Genomic DNA, 19,214 nt, shown 5'->3' with positions numbered 1-19,214 from the left:
CTAATTTAAAACAGTGTTGAGTTAAAAATTCTTTGTTTTTTAAGAGAACAATATATGATTCTTACTCTGTGATAACAACTTTTTTAATAATGCTTAACTGCTTCTACCTGTTATTAATCTTTCGTGCAGCTTTCACTCCTTTATTACATTAATAAAAAACAACAATCCAAAATTCTCACCTTAGACTCTAGAAATATCCACACTAAAAGAATGGGTGCCCAAAGAATAATAAATAAATAATCATTTTCACATCAAGCAGCCAGAATTTATTTTTAATAAGGCACGGTAATTAAGTTGTAAATAATTAAAGAGAATTGGGAGTAATGTCATAAATTAATAACAGACAATAGATTTTATGCGTCATTAAGAATACCTCGAGGGAAGGATATATCATGAATCAAAACATTTATTAGACTGCAAATAGTCAATGTGTGTGCATTTGGTAAGGTCATGGTCAAGGTAAAACGTTTCCATAGCAACAAATAATACAAATATCATAAAAAATCTAAGCAGGAGCAATAAGATTCTTATTTTCATTATATTGTATTATTGTGTACTATATTCCAATTTAATAGTACTGTTACTCCTTTTTTAATAAAAATGAATGAACCAGATAATAATGCATGGGTTTTTGATTCTCTGGTAGGTTTTCTACATGGACCTGTGTGGAATGTTCCATTACAAACTTTTATAGAAGAAAAGTCTTTACGTAAGTATTATCTTAATTATCAACATCTTTAGTTAATAGTTTTAGATTTCAATAAAATATTTTTTTTAACTGAAATAGAAAATCAGGTTTGCACTCGAAAATTCTAAAATAAAGATCGAAAACACATAATACTCCAATCATTTATTTACCTATTTTAATTAACATAATTTTTATTTTTTTTAGCTTTTGAACCAGCAGATTCTGGCGAGGTACTTGATAAGCCCGAATATAAAAAAATCCATGATGAATATCGTAACTTGGTAATGAAGCCCATTAATAATATTTTCATTTATTGCCTTCACGTAAACCATTATTATAAATGAATTAAATTATTACTTAAACAGTAAAGGGAAAGATAATTATGTTCTTTGCTAAATATATGGAAAAAGGGTTAAGTGAAAACATCGAAATATTTCTTAAAAAGCGTAATATTAAACCAACAATAAAATTATAGTCTTATGAAACTAACTAACTAACTGGAATGAAACACTTTTTTGTGAAGTATACCGTATGACTGTTCCATACGGAATATTTTATTTACAAAATTTCACGGCTATTCATGTACCTGTGAGAACAATATCATGAAGGGTTACTTTAGTCGCGCGGCCTATGAATGACACGTTGTGGTGTCCTTATTTTAAGTTTGTCGTTTACTTTGGCGGCATTCTTAAAGGCCAGTTGCATGTCAAACGAGACGGTTGTTCGCTCTTCGCTCAAGCCGTGCTGTTCGTTAGGGCTCGATGGGTTTATTAAATTTAAGTTAACTAAATTATGCGATTTTACGTAGCTTCTAGTGCAGCTACAGTTTGTATCATGTATGATTACGAAGTTACGAATAATGTTTACAATTATACATTGTACTAGTCTGATTAAATATGATTATACATTTAATGTCTGTTATTCACAGGTGGACGTTATGCTGGGATCATTTATGGATGACATTGGCATCTCCGTGGACCAGTTTGAAGCAGCCTGTCACTTGTCCGCTCATGATTTAGCCGAACTTCCTGCGTATTTCCACAAGCGATTATTTGAACAAATCTGGGCAGCCAACGACTACGACATGTTCGTCAAAATGATGACTCATAAAAATGTTGAACTGCAATTACAGGTCACAGAAAAATTATTTTCCAATAGTTGTCAATCGAAATCAAATGCGTCGCGTAAGTTATTGTACTGCAAGTCTTCCGGTATGCCATATGCTCTTAGACAAAAATAAAAAACAACAGAATTTGAGGATTAGAGATGTTCTATATCCAAACTGAAATAAAACACTCTTGTGTGATGAAGTGTTTTAAAAATTCCATAAATGGAATGTTTGTATTGACAAAACTACATAGCATTTTATACACTCTCTAAAATAATACAGAGGTTTTTAAAAGTATCAGTTGCGGCAACGTTTCACGAAATGCGTCGGCCGTTACGGCTGCGGACAAGCCATGCCGCGGTTCTCTTCAGGAATCCTTGATCTTAGTCACTGTCTGGAGCATCCGCCGAAGCCTTTTAAGAGCTCGACAGACTTTTAATAACGGTAATTAACGGTGAAATATTTGATGGCCCAAGCTGTAGTTCCCTCGGGAAACCCAGAGATTGCTACCTTAAGAGGTCTTAGACTATGCGCCCTGCACTCGCGGAATCGCCACTGCCACTTCGGCAGAAGTAAGTCCGTTCCCAAAAGAAGGTGAGTCGCATATCAATCAAGACGGTTGTTCGAATGGAATCCACTTCGTCGGAGTCCGTGGGTTGATAGTTGTGCTATATGTGCGTAGCTGATACTGCGGCAGCTACAGAAGTATAAAGTTTCTATAAAAACACTACTTCACCTTTAATACTTTAAACACTTATTTCGTAAATAAATTACATACTTTTCAATTGTATGTAACGTTTTTTTTGTATTTAGGCATTAGAGTTAATAGAGCGGAGATATGGCGCAATGCCTAGCTTATTTTCATCTGACTCTGAAGAATTGGATACGTCACATAGTGATGAAGACGATGGTTGGCAAGATAACGATGACGTAATGACCGAAATAAAGAAGTTAGTACATTCCATATTTAAAGTTGGGATTTATGTTTGTATATATTTTATAACTAATCGTTGTTGTAGTTTCTGCTCACTGCAAGGCATAAGCCTAGCATGGCAGGCAAGTTAGCAATAGCAATTGTATTATGGTACGCAGAGGACGCTGCTGCCCATCCTCTGAAAACTTTCTAGTGAGGAGTGGCAATCCTATATAGTTAATACACAAAGTATGAATCATATATGATTGTATCCCAGGCTTCGAACACGCGACCTAAGAGCGCAAGACAGACTTCTACTGCTGAGCTACCACTCACTATCTATAACTATAAATAAAAAGCACTATTAATAACCTATGTGTCTTAATTACTTTAACAATTGAATGGAATAATAGATAAATCTAAACATTTTATTACAGTAATCTACCCGAAATAAATACCCTTATGTTATTAATATGCAATGTCTTCTTTGAGCATACTCTTATCACAGCCCTTGTTCTTTCGACAATTTATGCAAAATATGCAAATAACATATCACTGTTATCTTTCATTAAATTTACCACGGTTATTACTCTGATCCTAAAATAACATCCTTTTGTTTACTATTTCATAATACTGTAAAATTATATATAAATGATATTTGTATTAATTTAAACATATATTTCAGACTTCAATTAAAAGACTACGAGACTCCGGATGACACAGTTGCCGTGCCACCGGAAGATGTGATAGCTAAGAAACAAACTCTTCTATCTAAATTACAGACGTTTGAGAAAAAAGACAAAGTCGAAAACAAGATGGAAGAAAAAAATAATAAATCGGATACTGTTTCGAAGACAATTGGGAAACTACCAATTATTCCTATTCAAAAGATAGAAGTATGGGGCAATTTTAATCTATGTTACATATATTTTGATCATCGGAGATAATACAAAAGTTAAAATTTTTAATTTAAGTCTTGTAATATCTCCATATGGGGCCAAAATCCTCCAGGACTGATATAAAGTGATGAAGATCATCAATTTTTTCAGATTTTTGTGTTTGTGTTGCTATATACAGCAGTTTGCTTACGATGTTTTACTTCCGTAATTGTGAGCACTGCTCATATCGTAATATATACATTTAAAGGTATTAAGAAATACATTAGTTAAAGTTCTTATGGCTGTAATTTGTATCAGGTTAATAGCATAATCATTTAAATGAATAAAAATTGAAATAAGGTCCCACCATCTTTCCATTATTTATTCGTTCGCTAAAATAACTGATTCTTAGGAAGTATTTCGATAAATTTTTAACTTTTCTATAGAGAATAAAAGGACAGAATTAATAGAAAGCTTGTAGCTTTAAATAATGAAGAAGCTAGATCAAATATTTAGTCACATAGCAAATATTGACATAGCTTGATTGTCTTCGGCGTCTTCAGAGTTCTTAAAGTATTGTAACGGTAATATGTCGCAGTTTTTTTCTGTTATATGATCCGGTCATATCACTACCTAAATAACCCTATGAAAAAGATTTTACCAGCATTTAATAATTGATTGAGAATAAACACTAATTTGTTTGACTTTATAACGCAGTATTTAAATTAACAGGTAAGCGAGGAAGAAATTCGAGCTCGCCAGGAATACCTTAAACAACAAAGAGATAAGCTCTTGGCGTTAAAGAAACAAGTTCGAGAGAAACGTCTAGGAGCAGCTGAGACTACTTCAGAGATGGGAGGTATTACTAATTGAAATTTTCGTATAATATGCGGTATGATATATAATAAGTAAAGATCTGATGCATATTTACCTAAAGTTACTGTTAACTTACTAAAGAAAGCATTTAGATTAAGGTTAGAGTGGTACACCGTAGGTAGGTGTCCTTGTGCACCAATCACGTGTCCTCCTCGTAGAAGATCAGCGTTTGACTCACTCTAACTCCACGAATTCGCACGAAAGTAGAGATCTAGTTCAGTAGTATACATGATGATTTTGTACATCATTTTCATTTCAATGGTCTAAATTGTCTACTCGACTGAATTCCGTTTTAATTTCTAGTATCCCAATGAAATAAATTACCGTTATATTCTAGTATATTTTAATAACTGTAATCTGAGGTAATTCAATAAAAAAATATTTATATCAAATCATATCCGGGATACAAAACTGCGATTTAGATAAATAAGTACACTAATTCATTATTGGTAGCTAGAGTATGAAAATAGTTGTTTTTGTCAATTATTAATCTACTAGTAACTCATTAAAGTCGCCTCCATGATTTCTGAGCTGAAATAGTTTGAAGTGAATATGCATGTGAGCATTCGATATTTGATTATTATTATTTCTATATAAGTGAAATCGATTTTGGCTTCAGTTGATTTATTGAACATGCAAAAGTTGGGCATATACCTTGTCCAATTTGAGAACACAAATAATAAGTGATATTACTGGACATGAGCCAACTATATAGCGCGCAGAACAAATGACCGCTGGGCTTTTTGGAGAGGCCAGGAAGCCGGCACGCACAGCGTAAGGCGCCCACCCAAATGGTAGACGAACAACCTTTTTAAGGTCGTCTGATGCAGACCGCTTCCAACCGAACCTATTGGAAATATATGGAGGAGGCCTTTGTCCAAGAGTAGACGCCGTACAGTTTAAATGAATATTTTTTAATTTCAGCTGGATAATATATTACAAAATACCTTTAGGATAAGAATTTGATGGACGCAACGATCCATTTTCAAAAAATTAAATTAGTATATACTTAATGTTAAAAAACTAAATCTGTAAAGCAATAACATCTTCTATTATCTATGAAAATAAATTATTAAGACATGTACCATGATTCCTTATGTTCCTTCAAACAAAATCGTTCTCATGTTAATAATAATAAATAGTTTATTAAAGAATATTATTTACCTACTAACTTTTCAAGGTATGCTCATAAATTATAAGGTATGGCAGGTAAACAGATTTATTGTTGACTTGATTTTTATTTCCTTAATTTTTTTTTCGTTATCCTAGCAAATTTGTGGCTGCCTGTCATTAAAAATTGCAAATATTTCTGTATTTTTATAATAACATATATTTTAATTTTATTGGCAATCAATTAAGGATAAATACCACATACAAAATATACTCAATTGTTTAAATGACTTTTGAAATTATACAGCAGGTGAGGGTATAAGTAGAACACCGCAAAGACCACGTTCAGCTCGAATGGCGCAAGCTGCTCTTAGAGGAGCAACTCCCCAGCCGCCTCCGGACGCCATGCAGCTACGCAGGGCCCTCGCGTCCAAGTTGAAGGCAGAAGTAGTTGATACTCAAAACTAAAACAACCTTCTAATAATAATTAGGGTCTCTAATACGTTTTTTTGTTTGCTAACTACTAATCAACACAAACCAATTAATTGGAGAAATTATGTACCATCCAAATTTTGTGCAATGTGTAAACACGTTTATTAATTGTGTAATTATTGTAATGTAAAATGTATTAATTATAATATAATTGTAATAAGACTAGTTTATACTTACTCTCCTTAATTATTTCTCACTGTACCTATGTTCTACATTACACAACCTGGTTTTCCATCATGTCAGCCGAAGACCACTGCATAGGCCTTCCACATGTCACCACGATGACCCGTATCCTTGTTTTTTAAGGCCTCATTCTCCATGACACAATAAAACATCAGATAAGTAATATTTCATTATATATATTTTACATTCTCCTTCTCAATCTCATGTGTATCTTCACGTCTTTCACAATATCCGACTTCCTTAACATTTTTCAGGCAATGTTTTACTTCCTTCATCTTAAATTTCTAGTAGTCTCTTTCGTTTATTAGTCAGTAAACTTTATTTTTTTACATCTGTTAGCTGTTATTAGTATTGGTTATGTGACTATCTTTATATTTTGGGTTTGCGTGACGTGAGGGCCTTACCCGACCCACAAGTCTTATTTGATACACTGCACTACTTTCGCACCCTCACGAGTTTGGTTGTCGTCGGTTCATTTATTGAGAGGGTGAGTGGTGTTACCCACGCCGCGTCTATTGACTCTGCTATTTTAGATTATAGTTACTATCAAGTGGGGAAATAAAAAACGAGCATTTCATATTACCTTATATTTATATTGCTTACTTAACTAGTGACATTATAATAGCATTATAAGTAAGCTTATTTATTTTACACAACTTGCCAATAGGTAAATCTATTTTTAAATTTATTCTGTGTATAAATTAGTTTATGATGGTCATCCACCTAGACAGATAAAAAATAGTCATCGTTACAGTCTACTTTCGTCTAGAACTTTCGAATTACGGAGGAAGTTATTTCAAGGAATATAAGATTCGTATTCTAATTGACAGCTAATGGCTATTATACACGTGGATATTTGCAGATTTTAAAATAAAGTTATTACATAAAACATTATATATTTACATTTCTCTGACAAATCCCTTCCACGTATGTAATATATAATTTCGCCTCGCGTTTACTGTGCAGTATACGTACGATCATGAACGCCTACTCCACAATTTTTAACAACAAATAACACAGGAAAATAAATTAAAACTTAGCTTTAAAATACGAACAAATTATACAGGAATCGCTAAAAGGCCTGATAATTTCATAATGTAAGAACATAAAGAAAATAAACTTATGCATGTAGTACATTATGTTTTTACTTTAGTATCAATACTCTGATGTAGACGATTCCTGGGCAAATATTTAAAATTATTGTGACCATTCATGTAGAAGAAAGTTTCAGTATATAACATTTATATAAGAGATCAAAGTTCCTTTTGTAAAATATTTAAAATTGATATGTATTGCTAGGCAGGTGGACATGACCATAACTTTACCATGGCCTAGCACTCATATATGCAATGGTCTATAATTGTTTTAAGCAATAAGCAATTACAATTATTTTAACAATCTGTCGTACAAATCACATGCAAGTTAAATTACTTCTTCCGTGAAGTTTAAGGATCAATTTCAGTAAATAGGAAAAATATTGCAAAATAAAAAAATATATTACATTCAATATAAACCTGACATTTTGGTAAACATTATGGTAATTATTAACTATAAAGTTTATTCATTTTATATTTTGCGACTGTTCCGAGCTTATAGGTAAGATGAAGGCACATTTTGCCACACCAAGAAACAAAAAAATTTTTACGAGTAAGTGTTGTTGTCGGTACCACATAGAAATTTAAAAAATCCTTAATGACAATTTTATTACTATTTTAAGGTTTATATAAAAATGTAAATAAAATATCATTTAGAAAATAATAATTTCACGCTAGATGAAAAGAGAGACGTGCTAAAATGAATAAAAACCAATCAGGTTGTTATTCTTCAAGTGTTGCTTGTAACCATGGCCATTAATTCATAAACAATTCATCAATTTCAAAGAAATAATAATATGGTATGGTAGGTACGTGTGAGATGTTTTTGCATACTTTCCTACTTATGAAGAGTTGTTGAAGTTAAAATAGTTATTGTACGTTTTGAAATTATTCATATTATTAACACAGGATAATTTAGTATTGGTACACCAATGGAAAGGTACGTGCACGAGATACGCCTTGATATGGCGAACGACAGTTACACTGCGAACAAGTGAAATAGTATGGTGTGCGCAATTATACAAAAGAACATTAGCCGTATAATGTGACCATTTTGAACAGGCCCACATTTAACCTGCTTTATTTACAAAGTACGAAAACATAAAACTATGCGTTAAAGTAATAAAATAAACGGATCTTAATCAAATACTATTATCACATACACATTACTTTAGCAAAGTAGTAAACAAGCAAGGGAAGCAGAAGAAATTGCCTTCTCAGGTTATAAATAAAGATGTTTGATAATTTTATAATTACTCTGTTTGCCCTCTAACTTGTATAGACTGATAAAATCAAATGCCCTTTCATGCCGGATATTTAGGTACAATAGCATCAAGGTACAGATCTCAGAAAAATAAGATTATGAAATTAATGAAAATTAATAAAATAAATAGGAAGAATTACAGTAAGGAGAAGCAAATTCATATTAAATACGTGGAAATAGACAAAGTAAAAGATCTGCACCTAAATGCGTTTAATAAAAAATATTAGAATATGACACTAAAAAAGCATCAAATGAAATGCAATTTTGAGCTTCATCAACATAGAAAATTTCAGTAAATAATAGAGTTATTTTTCTCTTTCAATTCTTTTTAAACTACTTTCTATTTGAGGTATAGTAATAAATTGACTGTACATCAGTTATAAAAAAAAAACATTTCCAGCAATAGTCGAAAATATATTTTCTTAAGATGTAACGAAATTTATGGGATGGAGTCTAAGACTTCACAGCAGACATTTAGTTTAGCAAAAATTTATCAATCCAAATTCAAAGTGATAATCTAAAAATAAATCAAAATTTTTAAATAGTATGTTAGGTAATTTCTGAGTTATCTGTAAAATCGGTAACAAATCTATTATGTATAAAATTTAATAACATTGTCATCTTAGAAGCTCAAAATGCAAGGAATGCAAAATATTACACAAATACATAACAAATGATTATTCTGAACTAAAATTGCTATAAGGATCATGACATTTGAAAGAGACTAATAAAAATAATAACGAATTTGAAAATGATGTAGATGAAGCTTAAAATTATAAACAGATGTGGACTAATAAAATCCTTTGCAATTCAATAGCTATTTTAAATGAATACACTACCGAGTTAGCAATTCCACAGCAAATCATAGGACAAAACTTTAAAAAAATTGGTCAGATGCCTACTAACAACCTAAAAGTAAATAGTTTCTTTTTCATGTTATTGATATAAATACGTTCACATTTTTTACAGTTTTTTCGCATTCACGGCATAAAACATGAAGAGAATGCAGTCGTAAATTCTTTGTACTTTTCGTGGTTACATTCTTTCAAAATATTTTCTTAGCATTCAATTTTCTACGTAAAAAATCACCTTCAGTAATAGTGATAATGCTATTCGTCCATGTAAAAATCCAAATTCTAATCAGCGACAAGGCCAGACGATGACCAAGTTGAGTAATTTTCTATTCACACAAAAAGATAACTTGAAATGAAACTACTGTACAGTAGCTCTGTTAAACCACAAGTCCTAGAGAGGGAAACACTGCACCTATTTGTGATTGATGCGAGGAACCGTTCTCCAAGACCATCGTACTTCTCATGAGAAAACAATTCATTCGTTATTATGAGCGTGAACAGTTCACGAAGTGTAGCAAATTTTATTACCTCTACAAGTACTAATGTATTCTGTATTTCGTTCGTTCACTGGGCGGCGTGCACAGTGCAGCGAGACGGGCGGAGACTTTATATTCCTTGAAACTTGAACCGGGGCCATCACGAACACTACGCTAGGCGAGGTCGTTTCGCGTCTCGCTCTTCGCTTGTACTCGACCCGCTGCCGCTACTGCTGCCCCCGCCCCCGCCGCCGTCTTCCTCCTCATCAGAGTCACCATCGTAGTCCACCAGGCCCTGCCGACACAAACCATCACATATACAACTTCAAATTTTTACCTTATCAACAAAATGAAATACGGAACATCAATACTATTTAGATTAATACACACAACATTCAATCAAGACACACATATGCAGCAATCGACAAAACTTTTACGTCGGACTAGTACTTGATAAATAAGAATACTATTATCGAAAAAGTTTATTATTTTGTATTTTGCGACTGTTTCGTGCGTATAGGTAAAATGACGGCACATTTTGCCACACCGCACCCAGAAACTAATTAATTTATAAGAATTTTCAGTTTCTCTTATGTATATATATTTAGATATGGTTATAAATAATCTAAAATATATTTATAATTTAGAAATACTATGGCACATACTTCACTTGCGTTTATACTCAATTGATAATATTCGTAAAAAAAAAAAACAGGCTTAATAATTAGTTAGCTTAATATTAGCGAAAACAGCTTTTATTTTCAACTCTGAAAGTAATATCCCATTATAAAGAAATTGATTTTGAAACATATTGTTTATTTTATGTCTGTGGTAACTTTTTATATGAATTGCTCTGCATGTCATTTTTTGCCATAACAATTATAACTGTAACATCTTTCCTAAGTTCGTAGCTTTGAAAAAATGGATTTAACCTCAATATTTCTTATTTACTATCATTATACAAGAGTCCTAAATACACACCCTCCTAATCAGATATACAATGGTCCTAACATATTGATTGTTATATGAAAAAAATACGGTTTCAACAATTCTAAAATTATTTTAAATTAAGAAAAATGCTATCAATTTATGATAGCATTATTCTTTTCTTAACTGGGATTATTACATTCTTACTATTAAATCAATATTTGCTGTCAATGAAATAGCATGCATATTTCTAATTAGTTATTAATAGAACATTAAATTCAGAATTGTTTTCATTAAGCTAAACATTTTTAAACATATACTAATTATTTTCAATGTCAATATATAACATGCTTCCATCTACCACATGCTAGACTGCCCACGTTCAATCAATCACATCATCGTCAAAGATCTTCATATTATTCAACAAAAAGCAAGGTTGCTATGAAAAGCTACAAATTAGTAATACAAAAAGTTCTAAAACCAACTAATTTCTACACAAAATCTCATAGAGATGAATTTAATTAGAAAATTATGAGTAAAAAATATGATTCACTGTATAAATAAATATAACTTTATATAGTGTTCTTCTTAAACATGTAATCATATCTTTACCTCAAATATTCACAGTAAAAAAAAATGTAACCAAAACTCAATGGTAATAAGAGGTAGGGTAAAGTAAATGCAGGTTAACAAAATCTCAATGAGATTTGGCTCGACTAAGTCACTCATTTCTATAGTATGATGATCCCCAATGAAGCTAATAGAGTAGAGGAGAGGGAACTAAAAGTTTACCTTATTGAGTAATCTGGGCGAGGATACCTGAACGTCAGTGTGCGTCGGCTTGTTGCTCACTGTTGTACTTAGCAGTACTCTGCTCGGTCCATTCACTGTGTCCGTATTTGAGCACACTTTCTTCTCTACTATTTTACCTGTAACAAAAATAATTATTTTAGATGCTTGTCTGTATCAAAAGTATTGAATACATTATTATTAACAACAACTGCTTAATAAAATGTAACAGCAGTTTTTAAATTCAGCTCACCTGAAACATGTCGAAGTCAATTAGTTTTAAATTTCCAAACGCTGTTGACAAAGAGACCAATATCCTACGACAATAACCAAAACTGATGTTTTAACTGCTCAAATTAAAGAGTGCTTACTTTTTGTTTTAAATCATATTGACCTTTTAACATACCTATAAACGTAAGCAATATTTGTTAAGATTCCAATAAGCTAAATTAATTAATTAAATGATGTAAGTACTTTGATTTTCAAATTTAAACATGTGCATAAAAATATTACTCAACAAATTATTAGGCAAGAATATCTTGTAAATAAATTGTAGTTATATGTCAATACATTAGATACTTCATAAAAATATGTATCTTCTGTAATGTTAATTTATTTCCAATAATTATACTCAAGTTATGCTTGGTCACCACATGAAATTTTACCCATTTCTGATGAACACAGCTGACACAGTAAAACAGTACATTCAATCACGAAAAAAGTTTTAAACTACTGTATTCATTTAACAGAATTAAGATATTTTCTTTAATTTTCATTTTACAGAATTGTACAGAAGGTGATTAATTGTAATAAAAGTTAATAATAAGGTCGGATGAAATGAAATGCTAAGTAATGTCATAAATAATAAATTAAGAATAAAAGTAGAAATATGTATAGAAACAAAGTGAAACCAACAACATGATATAAATGAATTTGGGGAAGAATAAGTGGCAATGTGTGTAAGGACTGTAAATGAAAGAAAATGTAAAGTTTAAAAGAGCATTATAGTGATAGATATTATGATTGATGACAGAAGAGAATGCAATTAAAAACAAGAATGATTAAAGTCCCTGTAATAGCTCATCATAGGGGAACAAAGATAAAAAAAAAAACAGGGGAACAAGAAGCTTTCAAAAAGGGAGGCCATTTAAAAATAGATTTAAGAGAAAATGTAGTTTAACTCTTAAGTTTTTGATTATTAGCTATGGATGCATTTGCACATATCTGTCATTTACATGGTGCATCCAAATTCTTATTTAATTGTGCGTGTTCTTCACTGATAAAAATGATGAATAAAGCAGTAAATTGTAGCTTGCAATCTCCATATACACACACATCTTTAAATTTCTTTACCACTGTAGAAGACCCCATAGGGGAGATAAATAGTATAGATGAATAATGGAGGTCCCTTTCACTAACAAAAGTGTAATTGAAAGAAATTTTTATAATCAACTGTTCAGTGAATAAATTATAGGTTAAAAGTTATTTCATGAACATACATACAAATAAATTATATTTGCGAACGTACCAATGGCGTCGAGAGCGTGGTGGGCATGCGTGTGCGGCTGTGCGGAGTCGAGCGGTGCATCGTCATCCAGTTCATCGTCGTCGGTAAACCACATCTCCTCCTCGTCGTCAGGCGTCCGCGCTTCGCGTCGGTATCGAGTTCGTAGCAATGACGGTACCACCGCTTCTGCTACAGCTACACTGCCACTCACTGGAATAATTACATTTTATACCACCATTATGAATGCAAAAATCATATAGCTCTGAAAATTACATGAAATGAGAAAAATATCTGAAAAGAAAAGAAAATTTTTATCCACAACTTACAACTTCAAAATAATTGTGATTATACCAACATGAGCCTTTAACTCTGGATATTGGCTTAAACTAATTATATTTATTTTTGCTCTTATTTGTATCAATTAAAGATTGGCTCTTTCTAGGTTTTTAGTCGAGTTTACAAGATGATATATAAAAAATATACATTTTCTATTTCAATTACCTGATCAGTACCACAGTAATAGAGAATTTTATGCCTTCTTATTAACATCCAATTTGTACATGTATGTATATCTTTACTTTACATTATATATTATACAGTAATAAAAACAAACCTACCTCGGTCTCTCTCCTTTAATTTATCCTGATGTTGATCATAACGTGTCTTTAGCGCCTTGAACGTTTGAACATACTCAACATCTTCTAAGATTTTCCCATAGTTTTCAACAACATGTGAACAAAGTGACTTGATGTCTTCCAGCTTAATGAACTCAAACAATTCTAAAATAGCTGAATCTAGTAAGTTATACCTGGAATATTGAGATATGTATAGATTACAGAAAAAATACTCATGTAATAAAAAAAAATCATACAACTTTCTAGAAAGCTTACTGAAACTGTGGTTTTTGGAGGAATTGTAAAAAAGTGAGACAGTAGTTAAAAATTTTCATGACAATAGGATAGAAATAATTGATGGAGCTGTGGTTTTATCTAATTTGTAAATATTGGATTAATATCTCAAATGCATGTAATAAATACCAAGAAACCAGTCCATATTTATCTGAGCTTATGACAGTCTTAACCGAGAACTTTCAATTCACAAATGGTTACTATTAAACAACATCTTTAAAATATTAATAAAAAAAAATCCAAAAGTAAAAAAACTGCAATCTCAAATACTAACATTAAAATGTTTTGGTGCCACATTTACATATATTACAATAGACATAAGGTTGCCTCACCTGCCATTATTTCTAAGAAAAGCATCAATAACTGGAGCAAAAAGATTTCCTTTGATGATGTATCTGTTATAGTACTCATCTTTCAAAGCTATTATTCTTCTCATAAACCTTAATGCACCCAGCACCAAAAATGTATGTGTTGATCTCATGAGCACCAAAATGCGACGAAGTAAATCCTAAAAATAAAATGTTTTATGTGAAAATATGCTGATTTTGAAATACTATTATCAAAATACAAAAGGTTGGTAAATAAATTAAAAAAAATTTTCTATGTTTACATGGCCATATAAACCATACCTAGGAATAATGATATACATGTTGATAATCTATTATAGTTCAAATAGTGACATGGTTAACCGCTTTTAAATTACCAATATTAATTAAGACAATTAATGTTTTAACAAAACATTGTCAAGAATATAATAACACAATATCTAAATTATTGACAAATCACTATTGGTTGCTTTAGATAAGTATTAACACAATAAGTATTAACACAAAAGGCATTTTTTTGAATTAATGGTAAATGTATAAGGAGGAAAAAGTGGTTCTTTTCAACAACATAAATATAGTATAAAACTTCTATGTATAAATAAAATCTGTATATATAAGTACTTATTTGACATATTTGCTATAACTTGAAATCAAATCCTCTACCAATTTTTGATTTTCAAAAGGTTTTGCAAAACAATATCAATTTATTATAAAATATCAGAAGATATTGAAAGAAACTATTGAATCAATACAATAGAGGTTGAATCAATACAATTTTATGAACTTCTTATATTTGATATTTCCCTTTGAACTTGGCATATCTGACAATTCACATGGTGTAAATCAATTCTTCAGCTTATTGTATATAACACAAAATAAATTTATTTATTACACAATAAATAAAGTGGTCACTCTCAAAAATCCTTCTTTCCTATTGGAATGAGATAAGCCAATAATTTCTCTATTCTATAGTCTATTGGGACAGCTAGTATAAATAACATATTTTATACAATACTTTAAACATTTTAGCCTTTTTAACTTATTTAAATATTTTTAATTTTTTTTTTAATTTGCATCAATTTATTATTTTAAGAAAATATATACTTAAGGTATAAAATTTTGGTTTTATAGAAGGGTTTTTATATATAATTATTATACTATTTATATTATAAAAGTGTATGATTACCTTATTTAATATGCATGTTTTGATATGGTATGTGTGATGTTCAACACAGAATGCAAGGAGTTCCAGTACCAGTCCCAATAGTTGTACTGTATGATAATCTTCTCTGAGGGGTTTCTCACCAGTTGTGTTCGCCAGTAATGGGGCTGGAAATTTTAAATTGTAACATCGCCATAAGTACAATACTAACAAATTATAATTTTTTAGAGTTTTAAAAGATAACTTTAATAACTAAAAAAATCAACCTGACATTGACATTGAAATCATTTGACATTGAAAATGAATATAAATTTTAAATACAGTATTAAGATTCTATGATTTGTAGATATCAAACATAAATAGGGTTAATTATTATCTTTGATCTTTGTGTGAAAAAAAGTCTTCAACTTCATCAGAAAATTACTCTATTTCAAAGGTGTTTAACAAATAAAACATGTTTTCATATAAACATATTGAACATATTTACAGTTACAAATGTATATCAACATTTGTTCAGTCTATATAAACAAAGACCATTTTTTCCTTCCCAATTTCAATATAGAAATCTTTACCTAAGATGGTGATCATTAAAAATGTCACTTACCTATAAGAGTCTGTATACTGTGTTTATAGAAGAAATTAAGAAAATCTGCCTTTTCACTCTTGTTCACTGAAGCCAACATACTTTCAGGGTCAAGAAGAATACGGAGAACTCCCATTAACTGCACAGCACCTCCAAGTTCAGGGTCTCTATCTCTCAGCATTTGCTCTATCACAATATTTAATAACATTTGTTCCTGAAAAAAGACTATTCATAAAAACATGCAAAACACAGCTTTACAAAAATATTATTAAAAAATATATGTTTTACAAATAATAATAGTATATAATTTGTGGATTTTAAATCATAACTTACCTCTTCTGTATTATTTGCTTGTTGCAATGTATAATCCCTGACAACAGATGGAGAAAACTCAACAATATAGGTTAAGATATCTATAGAGGCAGTCTTCGTTTTCTGATCATCTATACTTAGTGTTATTTCTAATGCTGGCTGGATCCCCAAAGTGACTAAAGTCTTATAAAACGCATCTTTATCTTGTGGCTGCAGGTTTTGTGAAAAATTACAAAATTCTTTTAAAAATAGTACTAAGTCCCGTCTCTTTGAATTGGGAGTTTTATCATCCATTAGTAACTTAAACAAATCTGTTAAAAACTTCTCATCTTCCTCTATAAGTTTCACTATTTCAACTTTATTAAAAAATATAAAACTAGATAATGTGCTTAGCAAATTATCTTCAAAAACTGTTGGCGTAGGTAAGACAATGTCTTGAATGTACTGAACTCTGTATGTTTGATGAATTTTTGCTAATAAATCCTGATTCTTAATAGGTATAGCTTCACGAAATTTAGCAAGCTCCCTTAGATATTCCCTGTGTTTTTTTGGTTGAGGCAAACTTGGATCGTATTCCAGACAGCCCACAACATCAAATATAGTATCATCTGCAAACATTGTATCAAAAAGAGTGTTTTTATTGAGAAGGAATATGCTCTTGAAAATTTCATACAGATGATGCAATCCTTCAATGTTTTCAATATCTTCACACATACGAAAAAGATTTAGTAGTTTTTTGATATAGTGCTGGCTTTCTAATGCTGCTGCTAGTTTGTCTTTTCTTGCAGGTGATACTAAACAACTGTTTACTAGCTCGCTTATATCCTCTAGCCGGCCCATTTCACAAGCTGGAAGTTCCACTGGTTGCACACTATCTGACATTTCATCGAAACGTTCATCTTCTGATTCTTCTACTATGTCCTGTGTGATCTCAACTGATGGATCCTTACCTTGCACCTATAATATTTATTTGATTGTAAAACATAGATATTTGTATCTAATGATAACTAGTACTAATGTACTCTTAGTAACTTAAATACATCATAAGGTTATCTTTAAAAATTGTAACAAGCTATTTGTAAACAACATAACTAATTCTATTATAGGTTATGATACAACCTCAAAATTTACAAAGGTTATAACTAAACATTATGATACATCAGTTATCTAACATCTATGTTTTTATTGATATTACTAAAAAGATAAAATACAAATACACAATATACCTGACAAATTTTTTCCCATATCTCATCACAACCAGCTTTTTCTTGAAAACTTAAAGCCAAGTCAAAATTGTCTCCTTCTGACCATACTATCAGTGTGTCTTGCTGTTTTTGATATGCTGTGTCTGGTTGTATTTTACTCTCCAAAAGAAGGGAGCCGTCAGATTCTGCTCTTACCAACAGTGATGTACCTTTCAACCTTTCTACGTAACATGATGAGACGTGACCTGTTCCTCTATCGTCCCACTGCCGGTCAGCGTTCAGAGCGTAAAGCTTCACTCTTCGTCGGGTGTCCGTCATGTTAACGCAACTGTGGCCTATGTATTCGAATAATAAATCAATTTTATGGCGCTAAACAAATGCACCCCAGTATAGATCTATTTAACTCCCATTTGTACAAAATCATGTGCACTTCTGTAACAAAAAACAATATTATAAAACAATCTTCAAATTAATTTACGTATAGCACTTAATTGCTATAATTAAAACCTGCTGTATTAAAAATGAAATACTAGGAGTTAAATTTGGTTAATGGTCAAGCTCATTATCATGACGATCGTAAGGACACACACAAAATATTTAGAAAGGTTTTTTAAAAACTCATATGACAATGGATAGCAAAATTATCGGAAATCACAAACAAAACAATACAATCGTACACCTTTCACTACACTAATGACACATAAAAAATGACACAAATTCTTATAACATACTTTTAAGTACGTCGTTATGTTTTCAAAAACAGTATATTTACCGGATTACACATTACAGAATCGTCTTATTGACGTACCTTCAAAATAGTACAACATCAGATATCGCCATATTGGATTCACAACAACGCTTCGAAGCCGGGGTTCTCAAATTGAAAATGGAAGCGCGGTAAATTTAAATTCCACTTATTGTAAGTTGAGAGAACTCTGTTAATTATCACTTTTTTCATCAAGTATGTAATTAAACATACAAATTCTGGAGCTAAATATTCCACTAAACTGAAAATTAGCTAATGACAAATAATTATAATTAAAAAAGTAATCACAATTGTAGAAGAGAAATTACATACAAATTGTAATTTAAAAAAATATGACAACTCTTAAAAAAAGACTGAGCCAATAGCAAACATCGTTAATCATCATGAGCCAATAAGAAAAACCTTAACAAGTGACAATTTCAAAATATTGCCAAAACTAAAAAGGTACAGTAAAGTAATATACTTATCAATAATCATTGATAAATAAACAAATAAGTTCATTTATTTATAAATTTTCATGTTCTACAACCTTGTTACATAGGATATAAAGTACTTTCAAAATATTTTTTCACGTATATAGAGCAAAAAAGGATTTGCTCCCGTGTTTCAAAACTAATAAATTGTTTTTATGAAAATGTTAAACAATTTCGATTATTTTTAAATAAAATTAAAACATAACATATACAATAAATTTGTGTGCAATAAAATTGTAAGTCACACTTTTTAAATTACAAAGCTATATTATGGCGTGAAAATTTTTTAACTGTGTTAAGTTATCTGCAGGGAATAAAAG

The 19,214-nt window shown here is 30.9% G+C and overlaps 2 protein-coding genes across 6 annotated transcripts; one reads left to right on the top strand and one right to left on the bottom strand.

Moving 5' to 3' along the window:
• Positions 1-600: 600 nt before the first annotated feature.
• LOC137919955 (cilia- and flagella-associated protein 36) lies at positions 601-6,145 on the top strand. The gene is made up of 7 exons (XM_068763180.1): positions 601-709; positions 893-969; positions 1,617-1,820; positions 2,610-2,746; positions 3,395-3,605; positions 4,320-4,446; positions 5,884-6,145. Exons 1-7 carry the CDS (start codon positions 601-603, stop codon positions 6,039-6,041), a joined length of 1,023 nt encoding a protein of 340 aa, XP_068619281.1. The 3' UTR covers positions 6,042-6,145.
• Positions 6,146-6,832: 687 nt separating this feature from the next.
• On the bottom strand, positions 6,833-18,502 carry flfl (serine/threonine-protein phosphatase 4 regulatory subunit 3 flfl). Of its 5 annotated transcripts, none has more exons than XM_068762904.1 (10): positions 18,428-18,502; positions 17,677-18,087; positions 16,472-17,407; positions 16,160-16,352; positions 15,580-15,722; positions 14,400-14,575; positions 13,777-13,967; positions 13,181-13,369; positions 11,656-11,792; positions 6,833-10,231 (listed from the first exon to the last, which is right to left on the bottom strand). In XM_068762904.1, exons 2-10 carry the CDS (start codon positions 17,971-17,973, stop codon positions 10,106-10,108), a joined length of 2,388 nt encoding a protein of 795 aa, XP_068619005.1. In that variant the 5' UTR covers positions 17,974-18,087; positions 18,428-18,502; the 3' UTR covers positions 6,833-10,105. The 5 variants fall into 5 exon arrangements, with proteins under 5 accessions (XP_068619005.1, XP_068619004.1, XP_068619003.1 ...); XM_068762903.1 differs by having other exon boundaries at positions 18,464-18,502; XM_068762902.1 differs by having other exon boundaries at positions 18,387-18,475.
• Between the last annotated feature and the right edge of the window lie 712 nt (positions 18,503-19,214).

Source organism: Battus philenor, unplaced genomic scaffold, assembly GCF_028537555.1.
Source record: "Battus philenor isolate CCGP_79_NKW_IND1 unplaced genomic scaffold, ilBatPhil1.0.hap1 SCAF_17, whole genome shotgun sequence".
Lineage (NCBI taxonomy): Eukaryota > Metazoa > Arthropoda > Insecta > Lepidoptera > Papilionidae > Battus > Battus philenor.
Note: the sequence above shows the minus strand (reverse complement) of the source record. Positions and strands in the feature narration are given on the sequence as shown.

Coding starts and splice junctions, on each gene's coding strand:
- LOC137919955 (XM_068763180.1), top strand. CDS start 601: ATGAATGAACCAGATAATAATGCATGGGTTTTTGATTCTCTGGTAGGT. Junction 3,606..4,319: donor TTCCTATTCAAAAGATAGAA/GTATGGGGCAAT, acceptor TTAAATTAACAG/GTAAGCGAGGAAGAAATTCG. Junction 4,447..5,883: donor GACTACTTCAGAGATGGGAG/GTATTACTAATT, acceptor ATTATACAGCAG/GTGAGGGTATAAGTAGAACA.
- flfl (XM_068762904.1), bottom strand. CDS start 17,973: ATGACGGACACCCGACGAAGAGTGAAGCTTTACGCTCTGAACGCTGAC. Junction 16,353..16,471: donor AAGCAAATAATACAGAAGAG/GTAAGTTATGAT, acceptor GTCTTTTTTCAG/GAACAAATGTTATTAAATAT. Junction 11,793..13,180: donor CCACGCTCTCGACGCCATTG/GTACGTTCGCAA, acceptor TTTTTGTTACAG/GTAAAATAGTAGAGAAGAAA.